Consider the following 24,185-nt stretch of genomic DNA (forward strand, 5'->3'; position numbering starts at 1 on the left):
TGTCATTTTTGTTATGGACATGCCATTTCCAACACATATCTTATACATGGACAACTTTGTGTGTATAAAAAAAAAGTGTTTTCATTTTCTTTCCAAAAAAAATAATCACATTTAGAAGACTCATTATGCCTCAAAGAATATACATTGGGGTGTTTACTTTACAAAATGGGGTCATTTTTTGGTCGTGTCTATTGTCCAGGTGCTCCAGGGCCTTCAAAAGTGTAAGAGGTAGTCAAGAAATGAAATGTGTAATTTATTCTCCTAGAATGCCTGATGGTGCTCCCTGCATGTTGGGCCTCTGTATGTGGTCAGGCTGTGTAAAAGTCTCACACATGTGGTATCTCCATACTCAGGAGGAGTTGCAGAATGTGTTTTGGGGTGTAGTTGCAAGTATGCATATGCCACGTGAGAGAAATAACCTGTAACTATGACAATTTTGTATAAAAAAAATAAAAAACACAACTTTATTTTGCAAATTGTGGAAAAAAATAAAACTTCATAAAACTCTTACTAAATACTTTGAAATGTCTACTTTCGGAAAAGGGGTCATTTGGAGGGTATTGTACTGTCCTGGCTTGTCAGTGTCTCAAGAAATTAGATAGTCCTTCAGTACATCATTTGTGATCAATTTTCAGTGATTGGCACCATAGCTTGTAGACTCTATGGACCCTTTCACACGCACGTGTCTGTGTACGGGCTCCGCTTTGCTCAGCAGGGATCGCTCCATCCATCCCTGCTGAGAAGGCAGATGACAAATCTGTCTGTGCAGGGACCAACCTGTCAGAGCGCCGCTCTCCTCTATGGGGGAATCGGATGAAGACATACCGTAGTCGGATGTCAGCGGGCATGTCACCGCTAACATCCGTTCAAGTCTGACTAAAAAACTGACAGGTACCGAGGGGCTGTTGTGCAAAGGAAATTGGCGAATAGTGCCCCGCGGCTCTCACTCATGGCTAGCGTGTGTTCCACCTTCGATGGAAGACAACCAAAGGCACGGGAAGTAGCGTGACCAAGTACCTTCTCGACATAAGTTTTGCGTGTTTTACGTCATGAGGAAGCGTACCCGATGACGTGAAACACACGAAACGTACGTCAAGGTTGTCTGCCATCGACGGTGGAACGCACGCTAGCCACAAGTGCCTCAGTGCCGGGTGATGGCACAATTCATGTAAGCAGCCAGTTGGCATTTGTATTTTACTTATTTTAAATAAAACAGGATTACACTATTGGTTCCTTCCATTTTTCTTTCACATATCCCATTTGTGATCCTCGTCAGTTTGAGCAGCTCATACAGTTTCCAATATTGCAGCAAGCAATATCTTGCTAAAGCATGAAAAGAAGGAATGGAGTTGCGCTAAAAAAAACGTGACTTTCTCAAAAAATAGTGAACACTATAAAGTCCCAAAAGAAGAAGAAAAATCTTCTTTATTCCAATATCAACTCTGTGAAAGTTCTGTGCATAATCAGATAATCATGTGGAATCACAACGTGTGGAAAGATCTGGATCAATGTTCCCTGAGAGTGCTGACCCTTACCAGATATTCAGATCCAAAGGATCAAGCCAAGCGGATTAGCCACACACCTGGGCTGCATAGGAGATCAGGATCTTGATAAGGTCTTCCCAGCAGTGGATCAGTGGAACATCCAGAAAGCAAAAAAAATAAAACTAGATAGTGTGATATTGTCAGGTAATCACACACAGAAATTCCCCCTGTGACTGGCAGACGGACAGTGTGACATGCAAACCACCACCTAAAAACACACTGACCCTTACCAGAGATCTGGGTATAAACAAATCGAAAACACACGGGGGATATGGGCAGCCACTGGAAATGAATTCTCCCACAGACAATCCTCGGATTCACCAAAGTGTATTAGACAATCCGCGGTCATGGAGGAAGAAACTCACAATGGTGTGATAACGTTTAAGCATTTAATGGGCAAAAATGTAATACACTTACATAAGTGTAAGTGTATTACATTACACAAGTGGATTGTCTGTGGGAGAATTCATTTCCAGTGGCTGCCCATATCCCCCGTGTGTTTTCGATTTGTTTATACCCAGATCTCTGGTAAGGGTCAGTGTGTTTTTAGGTGGTGGTTTGCATGTCACACTGTCCGTCTGCCAGTCACAGGGGGAATTTCTGTGTGTGATTACCTGACAATATCACACTATCTAGTTTTATTTTTTTTGCTTTCTGGATGTTCCACTGATCCACTGCTGGGAAGACCTTATCAAGATCCTGATCTCCTATGCAGCCCAGGTGTGTGGCTAATCCGCTTGGCTTGATCCTTTGGATCTGAATATCTGGTAAGGGTCAGCACTCTCAGGGAACATTGATCCAGATCTTTCCACACGTTGTGATTCCACATGATTATCTGATTATGCACAGAACTTTCACAGAGTTGATATTGGAATAAAGAAGATTTTTCTTCTTCTTTTGGGACTTTATAGTGTTCACTATTTTTTGAGAAAGTCACTTTTTTTTAGCGCAACTCCATTCCTTCTTTTCATAGTATCTTTTGTTTGTATAAACATTTTGAGTTTGCAGCTGTTTTTATTATTGTTATAGATAAGCGCACTTTTTCCATTTCTTGCTAAAGCATGACTGACCTGCTTTTTTTAAAATAAAGAAGTCAACACCATCTGGTATTGACCACTTTGGGTGTCTAGCCTCTAGTTGGTGAAGGTGTACTTATAAATCGCCAGCAATCAGAAGAATCAACCACTTATCAGTGTTACTCCAAATTGGACTTTTTTTTATTCATATTTCAATAATTGTTCTAAAGTGTGTGTCATTTTAACCTCTTTTGCTAATGTTTTTGCACAAGTCGTTTTTGCATGCGTATAAATTGTTTGCACTATATTATGATCTTTTGAAAATGGATTATAGATATTGTCAGTTACATGCACAGTTGCACTTTATATTTGTTTTAACCAGAGCGCCCCCTATCTTCTATCCAATATTGTTCTCGTAGTATATCAAGCCAGGGGTAGCAGCCTATTTTATTCACATATACAAACACTTTTTTTTAGTTATCAGGCACAATGTATCCTTTAGTTTTCATACAAATAGTGTAGCTGCTGACTTTTATTATTAGGGCACTTACCTTTTCATGCATCCAGCGGTGTCCTCAACCAAGTCGATTCTTTAATCGGCCATCAGGTGCTGGAACCATCATCTTGACTAAGGTAAACCGGCAATGAAGCCTTACGGCTTCACAGCCAGTTATTCTCCTACTGCGCTTTGTGAATGGGCCACAGTCTTCTAGGACCTGTAATGTGTACCAAAAGGCCTTGAAGGGGGGTTTGAAATTCTGGCTCAGTTCACTGTGGTGAACAGAGCCAGAAGAGGGAACGGTACCTGTCCAAACCAGGTTTCCACTCCCCCCCTCTCCCTCAAAAGGGGCCAAGTGTGGCAGCGGAGGGGGGAGGAGGCAGACAAGCAGAGCATCCTCTTTTGGGTGGAGCTCTGCTTTACACTAGACATGTGCACAGAAATTTTTTTCGTTTTTTTTTGTTCTGTTTCATATCGTTCCGTAGGTTCATTTCCGTTCGTTTTTCGTAAGATGCCCGTTTTCCTGTTCGTTCCCGTTCGTTTTTCGTACGACGAGATTTTTTCGTATTCCGATCGTTTCGTATTTTCGTTACCGTTTTATTTTCGTACATGCGGGATGGTTCGTTATTATGTTTAATTCATGTTCATTACTTGTTAGACAATAATTTTCGTGAATTTTCGTCAATGATTTGCATTCTGTATTTTGAATTCCTTTTTCTGTTCGTATTTTCAATCGTATGCTCATATGACATCTATAACAATTTGTTATAGATGTCATATGAACATGCGACTGAAAATACGAACAGAAAAAGGATTTTCGTCATTTTGTACTTTCGTAAATATATCGCGGGATTCGCGGCACTTTCAACACGCGGCTCATCCATATTAACTATTGTTAAGCCCATACACTTGGTCAGACTTTTTTAACAACAAACATAAAAACGATCGTTTTCCGTTCGTTCTCAGAAAATTTGTTCGTTTTTAAACTCCATCAGAAAACCATTTTTGGGTTCAAAAGTCTGGCCAACTGATCTCCCTTCAGATGAAAATCCACAGAAAAGTTTATTTGGCTTTACTGTACTACTCAGCACAAAAGAGAAGCTGCTTTACAAACTACACTCACTGCCCATTCAAAAAAACGAAAATGACATCTATAATAAAAGATTTCTATTCTGTATTTTGGGTCCTTTTTCTTTTGGTGTTTTCGGTCGTGTGTTCGTGTGACATCTGTGGCAAAAGATTTGCATTCTGTTGAATCCAAAATACAAACAGAAAAAAGGAATTCAAAATACAGGGTGCGGGTCTTTTGTTGTGGATGTCGTGTGAGCATACGACTGAGGGTGCGAACAGAGAAGGGATTCAAACAGGATACAGAATGCAAATCTTTTGTTGGGGATGTCGTGTGAACATACGGCTGAGGATACGAACAGAGAGGGGATTCAAACAGGATACAGAATGCAAATCTTTTGTTATAGATGTAATTTTTGTTCTTTTGCCGTTTTCGTTTTGTCGTATTTTCGTCAGATCGTTCGTTCGTATTTGCGGTTGTTCGTTATGCAGCTCATTCGTAATCCCGTCGTTTTCGTATTTTGGTGCTTTATTTTTTTCGTATGTACACATTATTCTGCGGGTACGAAAATGAACATTTTCGTACGAAAATAACATTCGTACGAACGGGAATGCACATATCTACTTTACACATGACTGGCAGTCCAGGTCTGAAACAGGCATGAGATTAGTATTGTTCCATCTAAAGGTTCTGTAATTGTAATGACTGTGGGGAGATTTTTCCTGACAGTCCTTCTCTGTGTTTACCTAGAGGGTTATACATTTTAGACAGTCCAGCTTCAGGTATAAATGTCAGTTCTGGGGTCAGCCAAGCATTTATGTTTATGCTGTGGAGTGCAAAGAAACACACAGTATGGATAAAATATTTCCCTAGAGTTCTCCGAACTGAACTCTATTTTTTTCCATGACAACTATAGCGGAGGTTGGATTTGCCATGCTGTTCAACCACTATTAAAAGTGGTTTTAAACCCTCACATACCCAGTGAAGTGAACACCCTTTGGATGATACACACAGATGAAACAAATAAGTTTTACTTGTATATCAGCTGTCTTCCCCTTTCTACACCCTTTGAAAAGTGCAGATTGTTAAAAATCTTTATCATCTTTCAGAAGTATATAGGGGTGGGTGGGGAGTCTGCAGGTACACTGTGTGAGAGCTGATTGGAGGAAAAGAACACCCCCCCCCCCCTCCACATAGGTGGAAGAACGAAGGAACATGTAGAGCTGTATTCTGAATAGACAAGCTCCGTGCTCATCTCCCCCTAAGCTCCTCCCTGATACAAATTTTTAGCTCATGTGTCGGAGAACTTGTTAGAAGTGACTCATGCTGATAATAGAGGAATGAAGCACCAGAGAGAAATGACACCTAGAGCTTTGGCGAGAGAGACACAAGTAAACACTACAGGTATAAGTGCTTAATTCACATTTCATGAATGGGGTTTATAACTAGGAAAAAGAGAAGGGTTTGGGACTTTAAATGAGATGCGTTTAAATGCAAACAGTTAGGCCTCGTACACACGACCGGATCTGTCTGTTGGGATTTATCCGCGGATCAGTTCCAGCAGACAAATCCGGTCGTGTGTACGGCCTAGCGGACATTTTTCGGCGGAGATTTCTCCAGCCGACGGTTTTCAAGCGGATAAAAATTTCTTAGCATGCTAAGAAATCTATCCGCTGGAAACCTGTCCGTTGGACTGAGCCGGTCGTCTGTACAGACTCACCGGATAAGTCCAAGCGATCCCCATCCCTCGCATGCGTCGAAGTATTTACCTTCCAGGGTCGCGCACGTCGCCGCGTCATCGTCGTGGCGACGGCGCGGCCACGTCACTGCGTATGTTTTCCGCTGGGATTTTGATCTGATGGTGTGTACAGCCATCAGATCAAAATCGGGAGCAGAAATGTCCGCTGGAAACGGTACGGCGGACCGTTTCCAACGGATATCCTCTCGTGTGTGTACAGGGCCTAAGGCTCCATTCACACCTAGGCGTTTTGTCGCCTGTAGCGCGATGCTATTGCAGCCTGAAATACGCTGGAGGGGTGATTTAACATTGTCGGCTATGGAGATGGTTCACATCTCCACGCCGAAAACGCCTGAAGCTCAAAACAAGTCCCGGACCCATTTTTCAAGCGGCGTTCGGCATAGCCGACAATGTTAATCACCCCTCCGGCGTATGTTAGGCTTAAAAAAGCCGCGTTTTGTCGCGGCAAATCGCAGGACAAAACGCTGCAATTTGTCGCGGAAAATCGTGGTAAAATACGCCGCGTTCAGGTGTGAATGCAGCCTAAGTATAAATAAATAAGGTTGTATGCGTAATAACCAGGCTAAAACTTACCAACCAATCAGCAGGCCAAATTCAACTGTCTAACTTTGTATGTTAAAAGCGGAGGATTGGTTGCACACATTTGCAAATATATGGTTAAGCTACAGGCCTCGCCAAGGCTCTCTGCATTCCTGTAGTCCTAACTAAACTTTTATGGTTTCCTCAATGGAGGCATACAAGTACTAATGAGTAGATGGAGGGCAGGTGACTAGGGGTGTGTGTCACCACCTCCATCTAGGATTGGTATAGTAGTAGAGAGCACTGGAAAAAAAAACGCATAAAGGTATATGTATAAACGTATCAAAAAACGCATCTCCATCCCTGATGATATGAATGGAACATGGATTGGGACTTTGAATGAGGCATATGAAAAACACATGCCTCCATCCCTGATAATGGAAAAAGAGAAGGATTTGGGACTTTAAATGAGATGCGTTTAAATGCAAACAGTAAGTATAAATAAATAAGGTTGTATGCTCATGTGTCAGAGAACTTGTTAGAAGTGACTCATGCTGATAATAGAGGAATGAAGCGCCAGAGAGAAATGACACCTAGAGCTTTGGTGAGAGAGACACAAGTAAACACTACAGGTATAAGTGTTTAATTCACATTTCATGAATGGGGTTTATAACTAGGAAAAAGAGAAGGGTTTGGGACTTTAAATGAGATGCGTTTAAATGCAAACAGTAAGTATAAATAAATAAGGTTGTATGCGTAATAACCAGGCTAAAACTTACCAACCAATCAGCAGGCCAAATTCAACTGTCTAACTTTGTATGTTAAAAGCGGAGGATTGGTTGCACACATTTGCAAATATATGGTTAAGCCACAGGGCCGATGTTACCACTAGGCAAACTAGGCAGCCGCCTAGGGCGCACTGCTGCCTAGGATGCCCGGCCACTGGTTTTACTACTCTCTTCTCTCTGCTGTATGCAACCAAGTCTCAGCATCAGCCGCCGCTCAGTTCGCTCATAGTGTCAGAGGCACAGCGGTGGAGGACTTTGTCCCGACTCCAGAATGAATGGAAGCAAGCAAACATTCATTAATGGGCACTGGTGAGGCTGCATTAGATGGACACTTCAATAAAAAGGTGGGGTATATATGGGCAGGGCAAAGTGGGGTCAGGGGTGGAGCCAAGGAGGGGGGGCAAAATGAGGTTTCGAGTAGGGTGTCAAAAATCTTTGCACCAGTCCCGCCTACTTTAATTTAATTTCTGTACAGACGGGTGCACAAAAAATAAAGGCCTTCTTCTCCCAAGTGACTTTTGCACCAGACTGTGGAGAGCAGACAGTCGTTTCATCTTTAGTCTGACTACGGGCCGGGTAATGTGAGAAGAGATGTCGCCTAGGAAAGACTTGTGCTCTTGAACTGTACACAGTTGGAGCAACCCAACACTAAAAACATGGTTGTTGTGGAAGAGAACTGTTTAAATTTGAATAATACTGCAAAGTTACTGGTTCCCTTACAGGTTCACTTAAAGGCAACTGTGCATTCAGGCTCTTATAATGCATAACGGACAAAAAAAAAGGGTGGGTTTTGATATTACAATGAAAAAACAAAATCAATAAACAAACAGATTAAAAATGGTATTAAAACAAAATGTAACTTTTAATGAAGACTTCACGTTAATTTTTATTTCACTTTCATTTAATAAAAATAAAGATAAATAAAACACATCAGTATAACCTCCGTTCTTTTTTACAATTCAAAAGTATTGCATTACAGAATATTTCATAAGCAGCACTTATCATCTGATCTGTCTTTTTATGTAGCTAAACTTTCTCTTAACCAGCACACTTTCAGAAACCCCATCATGGACTGTACCACCACAGATCCACACCCTAACACACACACACACACACACACAAAAACACTGTCCTTTCACCAAGTTTGATAATCTTTAGACAGCTGGCAGATGATAGGGTACAACTTGGACACACAATCTTTGGACACCACCAACAGATTTTTTAAAGTGGTTGTAAACCATTACATATACCCAGTGAAGTGACTGGCCTCAGGCGATACACCTGAAGATAAAACAAGTCCTCCTCCATAAGTTGTACATGTTTATTTGCAGCAATGTGCCCTGTACATCCTTGTAAAACTCTTGAGATGAAAAGGATTTTTCACAGGCCCGCAAAGCAGGGGGTGTGGAGCTGCAGTTGCACACTGCACAAAAGCTCTTAAAGCTAAATTGGAGAGAGGGAAACACCCCCCTTCACACAGCACTCAGGAACAGAGTTGAAGCTGTCAATCGGCTGGAGACCCCTCCCGTCACCATTTTTCTCTTGGTGTCAGGAAAATGTGTAAGGCCTCGTACACACGACGGGACATGTCCGATGGCGGATTTTGGTCTGATGGCTGTACACACCATCAGACCAAATTTCCCGCGGACAGCGAACGCGGTGACGTCGACGCGACGGCGATGTGTGCAACCCTGGAAGGTCAATGCTTCCACGCATGCGTCGAATCACTTGGACAAATGCGAGGGCTTTCGGCCGAGCGGACATGTCCGGTGAGTCGTACAGATGACCGAACATGTCCGACGGACAGGCTTCCAGCGGACATGTTTCTTAGCATGCTAAGAAACATTTGTCCGCTGGAAACCTGTCTGATCCGCCGGAAAATTGTCCGGTCGTCCGTACACACAACCGAACATGTGCGCAGAAACTGGTCCGCGGACCAGTTTCAGCAGACATGTTCGGTCGTGTGTACGAGGCCTAAGAAGTGACTCATGCTGAGAGCAGAGGAACTGGACAGCAGAGAGAAATTTATCTAGGCGCCAACCTAAAAAGTTAGGAGCCGTTTTTTTGTTTTTTTTTAAACCAATAAAGCTTTATTTTCTACAAAAAAAAAAACTTCTCTCATAAGTAGCCCTGATGTGAATCTTGACAGATGCACAACGAGGGTTTTCACACAGAGAATACACGGAGGTGCCCATATGTGAAAAAGGAAAAAAATAAAATAACTTCAGTGCTGTCGCACTTTGAATGACAATTGCACAGTCATGCAACACTACCGAAATGACATTTTTAAACAGATAGAGCTTTCTTTTGGTGGTATTTAATCACATCTAGGGTTTTTATTTTTTACTAAACCAAAAAAATACGAAAATTTTGAAAAAAAAATTGTTCGAACAACTTTCCAAATAAGTAATTTGTCTTCTTCACTGATGTGCGCTGATGATGCAACACCGATTGTCAGTGTATGTGTCAGATTTGCCGGTTACCACCTCTCCTTTCCTCACGCTGTGACAGCACGTGAGGAAAGTACTGCTGATAACCAGAAAGTCTGTATACAATGTGATCAGCTGTGATTGGACACAGCTGATCAAAAGGTACAGGGCTGCTGTGATTAGTTAAATAGTTAGATAGTTATAGTGTAATTAAAAAAAATAAAAAAAATCCCCGATACAAGGTTACTTAAAAAAACATTTAGAATATTAAATATAAAAAATTTAAAGAAAAAAACTTTAGTTTTTTTAAATTTACTTTTTACATGCCATCATCAGTCAGCATCCCTAATCACCTCCTCACCAGTTAAATCATGATGCTGTACTGTGACGGCATGTTAACCACTTCCCTACCGAGTCATAGTAAAATGACGTTGGCGGGAACCTTTCGTCCTTCATATGACGTCCTTGCTTTGCCGGCTGCTAGGGGGCGCGCGCCCCTGCCGCATTGCTCGGGACCCGGTGCACGTGCCCATCGGCCGTGCACATGCCCACAATCACGGCAGGACCATGGATCTGTGTGTGTAAACACACAGATCCGTGTCCTGTCAGCGGTGAGGAGACTGATGTGTGTTCCCAGTACAGAGGAACACACATCTATCTCCTCCCCTTGCGAGTCCCCCTACAGTTAGAACACACTTTAGGGAACATATTTAACCCCTTCAGCGCCCCCTAGTGTTAACCCCTTCCCTGCCAGTCACATTTACACAGTAATCAGTGCAGTTTTATAGCACTAATCGCTGTGTAAAAGTGAATGGGCCCAAAAATGTGTCAAAAGTGTCTGATATGTCCGCCGCAATGTCACGGTCACAATAAAAATCGCAGATCGCCGCCATTACTAGTAAAAAAAAAAAGCCATAATTCTATTCCCTATTTTGTAGACGTTAGAACTTTTGCGAAAACCGATCAAATACGCTTATTGCGATATTTTTTTTACCAAAAAATATGTAGAAGAATACGCATCGGTCTAAACTGAGGAAAAAAAAGTTAAAAAAAAAAAAAAAATTATGATATTTATTAAAGCAAAACGTAAAAGATAGTGTTTTTTTTTTCAAAATTGTCGCTCTTCTTTTGTTTATAGCGCAAAAAATAAAAACCGCAGAGGTGATCAAATACCACCAAAAGAAAGCTCTATTTGTGGGGAAAAAAGGGCGTCAATTTTGTTTGGGAGCCACGTCGCACGACCGCGCAATTGTCAGTTAAAGTGCGACAGTGCTGAAAACTAAAAATTGGTCTGGGCAGGAAGGGGGTGAAAATGCCCTGTATGGAAGGGGTTAAATAAAAGACGCATTTGATTTCATTTCTTAATTTTCCAAAAAAATTACAACCTAAAGATCTTCACTGCAACCGAGCACCATAAACCATAAACACCATTTAATTTGTTTTTAATATTCAAAGCAAACTCTCCCATCCATCCATGTCTCCACGATTTATTTGTTGAGAAATCACTTTGAAAAACAACCCTTAGCATTTCTGGCCCTGGCCATCTTGAGAAGGGGAAATGATTCATGTAGCATCTACTTCCTGGAATCCATCCTTAGCTCAAGCATGCAGGCAGGAGCGTGTGCTTAGCTGAGAAAACCCTTTCTCGCCTCCCATCCTGAAGACTCTTGGGATGTATGTCATCATTTGCCTAGGCAAGAAATCAGGAACTAACTGAAGAAATGTAAAAACTGCAAAAAAACTGAAACTGAAAAAAAAAGACCCGGAAGACCACGGAAAACAACTGTGGTGGATGACCGAAGAATTCTTACCCTGGTGAAGAAAACACCCTTCACAACAGTTGGCCAGATCAAGAACACTCTCTAGGAGGTAGGTATATGTGTGCCAAAGTCAACAATCAAGAGAAGACTTCACCAGATTGAATACAGAGGATTCACCACAAGATGTAAACCATTGGTGAGGCTCAAAAACGGGAAGGCCAGATTAGAGTTTGCCAATCAACATCTAAAAAAAAGCCTTCACAGTTCTGGAACAACATCCTATGGACAGATGAGACCAAGATCAACTTGTACCAGAGTGATGGGAAGAGAAGAGTATGGAGAAGGAAAGGAACTGCTCATGATCCAAAGCATACCACCTCATCAGTGAAGCATGGTGGTGGTAGTGTCATGGCGTGGGCATGTATGGCTGCCAATGGTATTGGTTCTCTTGTATTTAGTGATGATGTGACTGCTGACAAAAGCAGCAGGATGAATTCTGAAGTGTTTCGGGCAATATTATTATCTGCTCATATTCAGCCAAATGCTTCAGAACTCATTGGATGGCGCTTCACAGTGCAGATGGACAATGACCCGAAGCATACTGCGAAAGCAACCAAAGAGTTTTTTAAGGGAAAGAAGTGGAATGTTATGCAATGGCCAAGTCAATCACCTGACCTGAATCCGATTCAGCATGCATTTCACTTTCTGAAGACAAAACTGAAGGGAAAATGCCCCAAGAACAAGCAGGAACTGAAGACAGCTGCAGTAGAGGCCTGGCAGAGCATCACCAGGGATGAAACCCAGCGTCTGTTGATGTCTATGCGTTCCAGACTTCAGGCTGTAATTGATTGCAAAGGATTTGCAACCAAGTATTAAAAAGTGAACGTTTGATTTATGATTGTTAATCTGTCCCATTACTTTTGGTCCCTTAAAAAGTGTGAGGCACATATACAAACTGTTGTAATTCCCACACCGTTCACCTGATTTGGATGTAAATACCTCAAATTAAAGCTGAAAGTCTGCAGTTAAAGCACATCTTGTTTGTTTCATTTCAAATTCATTGTGGTGGTGTATAGAGCCCAAAAGATTGTGTTGATGTCCCAATATTTATGTACCGGACTGTGTAATTATATATATCGGTTGGCTAGTGGTTAAAATGATCAGCATTTATTCATGTAAACCTTTATCCCAAAAAAAAGAAAAAATGATGGCTGTAACTGATTATAAAGTTTGAACTGGAGTATTTAAATCTGCTGATACTTTTAACACTATCCTACCCCAAGACTGACCATGCTGCTGTGCCTCTCGTGCTCATTCATCCAGAGTTGTGACTCACTAATACAGGAGGTGTGTTACAGGCCAGATCACCAGGTGGACAAAAAAACAAAGTAAAGAAATGATTGGAAACCTGCAATATATTACATTTTAGGTTTTGGGTTTAATACCGCCGTAAGCAGCCATGCCTCACTTCCAAAGAATTACATTCATGAGAATTTATTAAAAAAAATTTATATATATATATATATATATATATATATATATATATATATATATATATATATATATATATATATTACTTAGAACTTGGCTGGGGATAAAAGCCGGGGTAAGAGGGAGCACACTTGGTTTTTCAGCAGTAAAGTGAATGTATTTAACCACAGGAAAACAATTTTAAAAGAACATTAATTTCAATGGATCCTCCTGTCTCTTTTGTTGAAGTGCATTTAAAAAAAAAATGACTTCAATTACTTATAATTACTTCCACTTTGCGGAACACAAAAGGACAACTCAAGCGAAAATCTGGAAAACTAAAAACGTGCTGGCTTAGTCCAATGGATGTGAAAAGCACTTTTACTTACCTCATCCTCTGCTCCTCTGGCAAACGGCGCTCCCCTCCACCCTAGCAGTGGATTGTTCTCAACATCCTCATATCCAAATCAGGGCTATGAGTATCAGCCTTGATGATGTCGGATGCTGGAGTGCAGGGAATAAGAAGCACCCGGGGCCAGGCTAGCAGGAGCCTGCAGGAGATGAGGATCAAGGAAGTGCTTTTCATGGGCCTCCTAGATATAAACCAGAAGTCATCCTTTACTGTGTGAGAGCACTGCGGGGGGAGTTTAGCTTTAAAAAATATAAAGAGAGAGATTGTGAAATCATCATCATCTGAAGGAAGAGCTGTCAGTTTTTCCCACAGCAATTAAACACTCCCTTAAAGTGGAGCCAATTTTTATAAAACCAAATATAACATTTTCCCCCAAACTTTATTAACCATTTGCAGACCGACATACATATAAAGACATCATGTCAGCAAGTGGTTGTTACAAGTTCATGGCTGAAGAGACAATGATTTTGTCACTCAGGCCGCATACACACAGTCGATCCATCCGATGAGCATGGTCCGACGGACCGTTTTCATCGGTTCACCGCTGAAGTGCCCACACCATCAGTTCAAAAACCGATCGGGTCAGAACGCGGTGACGTAAAACACACGACGTGCTAAAAAAAACGAAGTTCAATGCTTCCAAGCATGCGTCGACTTGATTCTGAGCATGCGCGGGTTTTGAACCAATGCTTTTGTGTACTAACCATCGGTTTGGACCGATGGTCAGCCGTCCATCGGTTCGATTTAAAAGCAAGTGCTATATTTTTTGTCCGAAGGACAACAGACCGATGGGCCGTACACACGGCCGGTTTGGACCGATGAAACTGGACTTCACCCCGTTTTCATCGGTTTGGATCGACCGTGTACACAGCCCTACGATTTCAGAGCCGTCACTTCTTTGGCTGTTACAGCAGGAAAGCAGCTAACCAAGCACAACGTGTGCTTGATTAATTACTTTGTAGGGCCAGGAGAGATATTTTTGGGGCCCAATAGATAATATTCAAAGTGGAACTTCACCCAAGAGGGGAAGTTCTGCCCCCCCCCCCCCAAACCATATTTGGAATATTTGTTTTCTTTTTTGGGGGGGGGGGGGGGTGCAGGTACCTAGTTTTAGCAGAAGTTCAGAACCCCATTCCCCCCCACCAGAACTTTCCAGGACATGTCGTAGGGTAGGTCCCAGGAGGCCGCAGAATAAAACATCAACAATCTGTGGGCGGCAGCAGGGGAGGGGGCGCAGACGCACCTTGGCCTAACAGCCATTCTGAATAACTGAAGGCTGAGGTTATTCTGTGGCATTGCCGCTGCTTATACACTATTGATGCTTACATCTTCCCTTGAATAAGTCATCCATGCAGTCGCGGAACAGAATAACCACCACCTTCCATTATTATGAATGACTAAAGGCCAAGATCAGTCTGCACCTGCACCACATGAGTGACTCATTCAAGGGGGGTGGTTACTTCAATAGTGGATAAGTGGCAGCACAGAATGCAAGTCTCTCCAGTCATACTGACATGGTGGGTTTATATCTGTACGAGTTCACCTTCCGTACAGACAATATGATCATGCTGCCAGCAAGGACCTGCATGAGTCTAAGGGCCCTTTCACACGTGCGGACCGTTTGTCCGTTTTTTCATACGTCCGTTTACAGATTAAAAAACGGACTGCAATGCTTTCCTATGGGATAGCGGACGTTAGCAGATGAGCATCCGCTAACATCCATCTCCGTTAAGCTCAGTTTTTTTGAATGGAAGAAAACCTGAATTTTCTTCTGTAAAAAAAAAACCGGAACGGACGAAAAACGGATGTTAGCGGACGATCCGATCAGCTGACATCCGTTTTTCATCAAAATAAGCAGTTTGTGGGATGGGGGGTGGGTTGGCATGGTTAAACGTGTAGTCCACCCATATGTCAGCATCCATATGCCTGCCATAATTTGTGGATTGTCCACTTGTCACGTTACCTGTCACAAGTTGTGGATTGTCCACTTGTCACGTTACCTGTGACGTCACCTGCCACAAGTTGTGGTGTCCACTTGCCACGTCACGTCACCTGCCACAATTTGTGGATTGTCCACTTGCCACGTCACCTGCCACAATTTGTGGATTGTCCACTTGCCACGTCACCTGTCACAAGTTGTGGATTGTCCACATGCCACAAGTTGTGGATTGTCCACTTGCCACGTCACCTGTCACAAGTTGTGGATTGTCCACGTCACCTGTCACAAGTTGTGGATTGTCCACTTGCCACGTCACCTGTCACAAGTTGTGGATTGTCCACTTGCCACAAGTTGTGCTTTTTTGTCTCCTCAAATAGGAGAACATGACAAATAATGTCACATGCTCCAAAAATCTGCCGAAATCCATTGCTGTATAAGCACGAACACTACAGCAAGATATCAGGAAGCACAAAGCGAGCTGAAATCACAAAGCAGCATGGAAAGCACAATGCACTCTGGGGAAAACAAAGAATCATGGGAAAATTCATGAAAAACTGATTAAATAACGTTCTAAAAAAAACAAAACAAAAAAACAGACGACAACGGACGACAAACGAATGTCAACGGATGAAAAACGAATGTCAACGGATGAAAAACGAATGTCAACGGATGAAAAACGAATGTCAACGGATGAAAAACGAATGTCAACGGATGAAAAACGGAAGTGAAAAAGGATGAAAAACGGAAGTGAAAAAGGATGAAAAACGGAAGTGAAAAAGGATGAAAAACGGAAGTGAAAAAGGATGAAAAACGGAAGTGAAAAAGGATGAAAAACGGAAGTGAAAAAGGATGAAAACTGATGTTTACTGACAACAACTGATGATAAAAAAAAAAATGTGACTGAACTGATCTAATGCACGGTCCGCACGTGTGAAAGGGCCCTAAGGCCTCATTCACACTTCGGGCCGTTCGGGTCCGTCTGTCACAGACCTGAACGGCCGCTCCATGCATCGCTATGGAGCGTCGGATGTCAGCGGAGACATGCCGGCTGACATCCGATCTGATCATACCCGCTAAAAACAGACGTATGGGGACACGTATGGGGACTGATCTCCCGCTGAGCCGACGGGAGCAGGCGGACTCCGTAGCGACGGAGTCCACCAAGTGTAAATGAGGCCTTAGGCCCCATTCACACGAGGCGGACTCCGTGTGACTGGGGCCTTAGCGCTACGAAGTCCGCCTTCTCCCGCCAGCTCAGCGGGAGATTAGTCCGCAGATCTCCGCTGAGCCGACGGATGACAAGCTTCTCTCTGCTCACTGAGCGGGGAGGGGCTTGTCGGGCACCACTGTCTCCTATGGAGACAGCATGTCCGTTTTCATTAGATCTTACCCGATCCGCCATGGACGGATGGGGACGTGCCCCCATAAGTCTGTTTTTAGCGGATCGGATATCAGCGGACATGTCTTCGCTGACATCCGACGCTCCATAGGGATGCATGGAGCTGCTGTTCAGGTCCGCCGTCAAAACTGATAGGCGGACCCGAACTGTGCGTCCGTGTGAATGAGGCCTAATAGAGCCATGCACAAGGATTCAATCAGGTGGTTTAGTTCCACTATAAAGCCAAGTTTACACTGTGCTGTGTCAACACAATATCAGGTAACGCACTACACGGTCTAGTGCCCTGCATTACATAAAATAATCCAACAGGAGATTCAGATTGGATTTTTTGCAAACTTAAAGCGGGAGTTCACCCATTTGTAAAAAAAAAAATTTTCTCCCCTTAGCTTCCTGCTCGTTCGGTCTAGGGGAATCGGCTATTTGTATTAAAATATGAGCAGTACTTACCCGTTTTCGAGCTGCATCTTCTTCCGTCGCTTCCGGGTATGGGTCTTCGGGAGTGGGCGTTCCTTCTTGATTGACAGCCTTCCGAGAGGCTTCCGACGGTCGCATCCATCGCGTCACTCGTAGCCGAAAGAAGCCGAACGTCGGTGCGGCTCTATACTGCGCCTGCGCACCGACGTTCGGCTTCTTTCGGAAAATCGTGACGCGATGGATGCGACCGTCGGAAGCCTCTCGGAAGCCTGTCAATCAAGAAGGAACGCCCATTCCCGAAGCCCATACCCGGAAGCGACGGAGAGGATGCATCTCGTAAACGGGTAAGTACTGCACATATTTTAAAATAAATAGCCGATTCCCCTAGTAAAAACGAGCAGGAATCTAAGGGGGAAAGTGCCCTCTAAGGGTGAACCCCCGCTTTAACCACACACACACACATATTGGAAACCAGATGTAAAACTGCCCTAAACACGAAATCTTATGACTGGACATCAAAATATGCGGCCAATTTCAGTTTCCTATCACTGAACATCCATTTAAACGAAGGCATGTCCATACACAACACCCGGGGACTCCCCAGTAAACAAACAACAACCAATTGTTATGTTACAAAAAAAAATATGCGAGAGCAGTTCTTGGTAAACAATCAAATTACCAGCTTAGATTTTATGCATTTATATGAAATCAAACATAACCAACATGTTTCTCTAAGCAACCACATTCAGAGCTGTATAAAAACTACCGTTAAAGAAGAACTCGTTCGTTTGGGCCAAGTCAGAGAGGCGGCTGATGATGTCACAACATCTGCCAATCAGAGAAAGCTTTTTATTCATTGACAGAATACATTGCCAATGCGGTATGAGACAGAAAGTCTGGGTTTGCACCCGGAACACAGTGCGGCATGTTTGGTATGCTGGATGTGGCCCCAGCTACATACAGTTTGAACATCCAGAGGCCTCACAGGTTAGTGAGGAACATAGTTCATTTTGGCCAGCTTGGCCCAAACATACTATGTAATGGGTGTAGAAAAATGAAGTTCTTCTTTAAGTCTTTCCAGAACTTGTATTTCTAGGTAAGCCTTCAACTGGAAACTCAAACCAAAAAGAGGTTAAAATGGTTCTACAGGTTCAAGGTTTTTTACCTCCATGAATTCTATGCATAAAGGTAAAAAAAAAAAACATTCTCTGTGCTGCTCCCCCTAATACTTACCTGGGCCCCATTGCGATCCAGTGATGTGCATGAAAGCCTCCACTCTCCAGAGACTCTTACTCCTCATTGGCTGAGGCAGCAGTGGGAGCCACTGGCTTCTGCCAATGAGAAATTTCTTCAAAATTAAAAATCATTCTAAATTCCCCATAAGGGTGTTTGGAAAAAGGATAATGTGGGATGTGGGATTATAACCCCCGCAATAGATGGTCCTCTGGAACCTGCAGAATGACCTGTTCCTCCTTCAGATGCGATATGATACTCAAGAGAGCCTCTGCTTTCCCTCGGTCTCCTGGAAGATTTGTGATAACAAATGGAAGTGGGCCTCTTTGCTTGGTTGAAAGACTACTTTTTTTCAGTGCACTGAAAACCACAACATTTGAGACTTTGGCCCCAAATATATCTTTTTTTTTTTTTTTGGGAAACCCTTCAATCTTTAGGATGAAATTCTATTCATTTTCCCCAAAGAAAATATCAAAACAGTCTTAGCCAGATCACCACAAATGGGGTTCCACGTGGCCTGGTATTTTAGGTCAGATTATCTTGCCAGGTTTTAAGCAATATTGTCCTTTTAGCAAAAATGATCAGAGCTGCTGCTCTTGCTGCGGTATTACCCTATTTTACGGCACCAAAAACTAGAAAAATTTACTGCTTTAAAAGGGATACTAAAGGTTTGGTTTAAAAAAAAATACAAAATACATGTCATACTTGCCTCCACTGTGCAGTTCGTTTTGCACAGAGTGGCCACAGCAGCTCTCATGGCCCCTCCCCGCAAGAGCTAACCCCCTCTGGGAAGCTCTCTCACAAGGCGGTTACATTGCGGGCGCGCTCCTGTGTGATACACTTTGTGCCCATAGCCGCCAAGTGTATGACTCGGCGCGCCACGTCATTGATTTAATTGACAGCAGCGGGAGCCAATGGCTGCGCTCCCATCAATCATCCAATGAAGAGCCGACAAGAGCTGGGGGAAAGCAACGCGGGATCACGCCCACAGAGATTCGGTGCTCAGGTAAGTAAAACGGGGGTTCGGTGACTGCAAGGTGTTTTTTCACCTTAACCGGTTAAGACCCGGACCAATGTGCAAGTTAAGGGACCTGGCCCCTTTTTGCGATTCGGCACTGCGTCACTTTAACCGACAATTGTGCAGTCGTGCAACGTGGCTCCCAAACAAAATTGGCGTCCTTTTTTCCCCCACAAATAGAGCTTTCTTTTGGTGGTATTTGATCACCTCTGCGGTTTTTATTTTTTGCACTATAAACAAAAATAGAGCGACAATTTTGAAAAATATGTATTCTTCTACATATTTTTGGTAAAAAAAAAAAAAAATCGCAATAAGCATTTATTGATTGGTTTGCGCAAAATGTATAGCGTTTACAAAATAGGGGATAGTTTTATGGCATTTTTAGAAAAAAAAAATGTTTTACTAGTAATGGCAGCGATCTTTTTCATGACTGCGTCATTATGGCGGACACATCGGACACTTTTGACACATCTTTGGGACTATTGTCATTTTCACAGCGAAAAGTGCTATAAAAATGCACTGTTTACTGTAAAAATGACAATGGCAGTGAAGGGGTTAACCACTAGGGGGCGCTAAAGTGTGTACTAAGGTGTTTTTTTATAACTGTAGGGGGGCGTGTCTGGACGTGCCGATCGTCGTTCCCTATGACAGGGAATAGACGATCAGTGACAAGCCACAGAGAAGAACAGGGAAGGTTTGTTTACACTCACCTCTCCCCGTTCTTCAGCTCTTGTGACCCGATCATGCGATACCCGCGGCGATCGGGTACGCGGCTGCGGTCACGGAGCTTCGGACCGGGTCGCGAGGGCGCAGCCGGCGGAGCGCTTGCAACCCACGGCTGGGATCTTAAAGAGGACTTATATATACGTCCATGTGCCCAGCCGTGCCATTCGGTTGACGTATATCGTCGTGCGGCGGTCCCTAAGTGGTTAAAGGGGTTGTAAAGATTTATTTTATTTTTAAGATAACAAACATACCATACATACCTCCACTGTGCAGTTTGTTTTGCAGAGTGGTCCTGATCCTCGCCTTCTGGGGTCCCTCTGCGCCTGTCTTGGCTCCTCTCCGCAATAGCTCTCCCAAGGGGGTTAGCTTGCGGCCGCGCTCCTGTGTGATACAGTCGGCGGCCATAACCGCTAAGTGCATCACTTGGCCCCGCCCCCGGCGCACCACGTCATTGATTGGATTTCTAAAGGAGATCGTGCCACGATACCCGGAAGGAAGAGGGTGAAAGATGCACCCATAATGGAAGCGAGGAAATCGGGGACATCGCAGGCTTCATTTTCAGGTAATGACACATAATGGGCTACTATGCGATGCTTTACCTTTGCAGGGAAACAAAGAGGAAGTAAAACTCGAGGTTTGTTTACACTCACCTCTCCCCGTTCTTCAGCTCCTGTGACCCGATCGTGGGACACCGGCGGCGATCGGGTCCGCGAGTCCCGCGGTCACGGAGCTTTGGACCGGGTCGCGAGTGCGCTGGTAGTTACAATGTTTAATATTTGCAAACAAAATGAAGGTTTCCTATTTAGAATAATACGCTGTCAGGGTAGTAAAACAGCGATATCAGAACCGATTCCATCATACAGTTTGTAGTGAACATAGATTTGCAAAACAATGGGATAAAGAAATTTTTCTGAACGTTGTTTTATCTCATGGTTACTGTGAAGTTGTGTAAATGCATCAATGCAGTGCATGTTATCTCAGCTTACATAGCTTGGATTCATCAAATGAGTTTTCCAAAAATGTACATATTGCAGAATATACAGCCTCAAGCTACATAACCAAGCTCCATTTCATGCTGAATAAACTAAATTGAATAAACTAAATGAATCTTAAATAAAAAACTATCTTTAGATAGATTGTTAACCCAAAAGCATTTTATTAAAATACATTTGATAATCAGAAAAATCAGAAAAAAAAATTAAATCAGAAAAACAAAATCAGATTTAAAAATCAGAAAATAAAATCAGTTTTTTTTTTAATTATTGCTTTTTATCCACCCTGATACTTACCGTAATAAGAACTTACATTTTTTGAATTGAGCCATTTTTATTGATAAACATTTCTATAATAATTTGTATTGAAAATTATGTTTTTTGCACCTATACTTATGACCATAATTATCAGTTATGGGTATTGATTCACAAGAATGTAATATACGTAATTTAATTGTCTTTTCACCTTTATGAATTATGTACATAGTTTGAAAACGGCCGGGCAGTGGTTCAGTTATCCTGAATGGGCATCATATGACGTCCAGCAGTATAACAGCCGCTGCGTGCCCATGGGGGCGCGCGCATCGAGGTGGTGCGGCTTGTCATTCTGACATACACACCGCTACACCGATTGCCACCGACGGAGGCTCTTTACCACGTGATCAGCCGTGTCCAATCATGGTGGATCATGATGTAAACAGGAAGAGCCCTTGATTGGCTTTTCCTCACTCGTGTCTGTCAGAGTAGAGAAGAGCCGGTAGTCTGCTCTCCTGACAGGGGGGGGGGGGTCTGTGCTGATTGTTTATCAGCGCAGCCCCCCCTCGGATGCCTGCCCAGGACCACCAGGATGCCGCCAGGACCACCAAGGATGGTGACCCACACTGGACCACCAGGTATGCCACCCTAGACCACCAGAAATTTGCCAATCAATGCCCAGGCAGCTGCCAATCAATGCCCATCCACAATGCCTGCCAGTATCAGTGCCATCTATCAGTGCCGCATATCAGTGCCACGTATCAGTGCAGCCCATAAGTACCCATCAGTGCAGCCTTTCAGTGCCCGGTGTCGCCTATCAGTGCCACCCATGAGTGCCTATCAGTGCCACCTCAATGAAGCTGAAAACGTACTTATTTACAAAATGTATAACAGAAACAGAAAGAAAGAAAGAAAAAAAAAACGGTCTTTTTTTATTTGTTTAGCAAAAAATAAAAACTGCAGATGTGATCAAATACCACCAAAAGAAAGCTCTAGGCCAGTGGTCTCCAAATTGCAGCCCAAGGGCCAAATGTGGCCCTTTGCTTGCCTTTATCCGGCCCTTGGAACACTATCCCTCCCAATGATACAAGACACTATTCTGCCTTCTGACACCGACAAAAGAGCGTAATTTCTCCCACTGACACCACTAATGGGGCACTATTCCTCCCTATGATACCAGCAATGGGGCACTATTCCTCCCCCTAATACCAGATATGTACTCCCACTGATGCCAGGAACATTTTCACTCCCGCTGACCAAAGTCCGGCCCTCCAAGAGTCTGAAGGACAATAAACCGGCCCTTTGTTTAGAATGTTTGGAGACCCCTGCTCTAGGCGTTAGTACCCCATAGATCGTCCCTTTACACAACACTATAGAATGGCCCATTAATGCAGCCCCATAGATTGGCCCAATAACCATCAGTCCATTTACAAGGCCCCTAGATCAGCACCATTTACGAGGGTTGCCCCTAGTTCAGCAAAATGTATGTGGCCCCCCTAGACAGGTTCCATTTACATGGCCCCCCGCAGATCAGCACCAATTACGTGGCCCCCTGTAATTCGGCACCATTTACAAGGCGCCCCTAGATCAGCAACACTTATGTGGCTCCTTGTAAATTGGCACCATTTACGTGGCCCACTGTAGATCGGCACCATTTACGCGGCCCCTTGTAGATCGGCACCATTTAAGTGGCCCCCTGGAGATGGGCACCATTTACAAGTCGCCCCCTGTAGATAGGCATCATTTACGTGGCCCCCTGTAGATCAGCACAATTTACGTAGCCCTCCATAGACTGGCACCATTTATGAGGAGCCCCTAGACTGAAACCATTTACGCAGCCCCTTGTAGATCAGCATTATTTACGTAGCCCTCCATAGATTGGCACCATTTACGTGTCCTCGTGTAGATTGGCATAATTTACGTGGCCCCCTGTAGATCGGCACCATTTACGCGCCCCCCACCCCATAGATCGGCACCATTTACAAGCAGCCCCCTAGTCTGGCCCCATGTATACAGTCCCACTGAATAAGCTCCTTGTTCCAGTAGATAAATGAGAGCAGACTGAGCTCCATAGACACCATGTCAGGTTTATCATAAATAATACCAGTAGTACTATCCCATACACCTGACCCAGAAATCTGACAGCAGCTGCCTCTCCACACCCCGCCACCAGGAGGCGCACTGACATCTGTCACTTCTCTCTGAGGCAGTCATTGGGTGGAGGAGGGTGAGGATGGCAGCTTCATATCCCACATAGGGGAGGCAGACGGCCATGGCGGCCGCTATTATTACGCAGCAGTCTCTCCCCCATTGTAAGACTCAGGACTCGGGTACATACTACAACGTCCCCCTGCAATGACAGGCAGCGGGTGGAGGGGAGCCGGCCGCGGCCCGTACTTACTGACAGCATCCGAGTGCATTTTCGTGTGACGCAGACACACAGCCACTAAGCAGCCGGTCCCCCCACTTCAGCTCCTCGACCCGCACTCACTTCGCAGGACACACGCACACCGCTCAGCCCGGCCCTCCGCTGCTTCGGATTGGCGGACGGTTTCGGGGCGCCCTCCCTTCTGTCTCCCCGATTGGCTGCGGGTGAGCGGGGCGGGGCTGGAAAGGTTGCGGGAACACGGGGCGGATCTTATTGTTTCGATAGGGGGGGTGGGCTAATTTCTGGATGACGTCATTATCGGGTTTAAGGACGGCCCGCCTACAAGTTGTCAGGAATCGATGAAGCTATTGGTAAATCTGCCATTGATGGACGCTCCTCTCATAAAAGTCCCTAGAGTAACTTGAGATGACATAAGCAGCTGTTATGGAAGCCGTGTTATTGGTCGGTAGGGTGAGTGGGCGGGGATGGGAGTCCCGCCCTCTTGTTTTTGTCAGGGGTGTCTGAGAGATGGCTAAGTAGAAGGGATACATTCACACTCAATGGGGGGATTTACTA

At 43.9% G+C, this 24,185-nt stretch overlaps 1 protein-coding gene across 2 annotated transcripts in view; it reads right to left on the reverse strand.

The window, feature by feature from the left end:
* The window catches only part of DCUN1D4 (defective in cullin neddylation 1 domain containing 4), a 106,566-nt gene extending 82,769 nt beyond the window's left edge, over positions 1–23,797 (reverse strand). The window contains exon 1 of one of the 2 annotated variants that reach the window (XM_040334908.1): positions 23,643–23,797. In XM_040334908.1, the coding sequence (XP_040190842.1) occupies positions 23,643–23,661 (19 nt within the window). In that variant the 5' untranslated portion in view covers positions 23,662–23,797. The remainder of the gene's footprint in view (positions 1–23,642) is intronic. The other variant, XM_040334905.1, reaches the window with a different exon arrangement.
* Between the last annotated feature and the right edge of the window lie 388 nt (positions 23,798–24,185).

Source organism: Rana temporaria, chromosome 1 (genome assembly GCF_905171775.1).
Source record: "Rana temporaria chromosome 1, aRanTem1.1, whole genome shotgun sequence".
Lineage (NCBI taxonomy): Eukaryota > Metazoa > Chordata > Amphibia > Anura > Ranidae > Rana > Rana temporaria.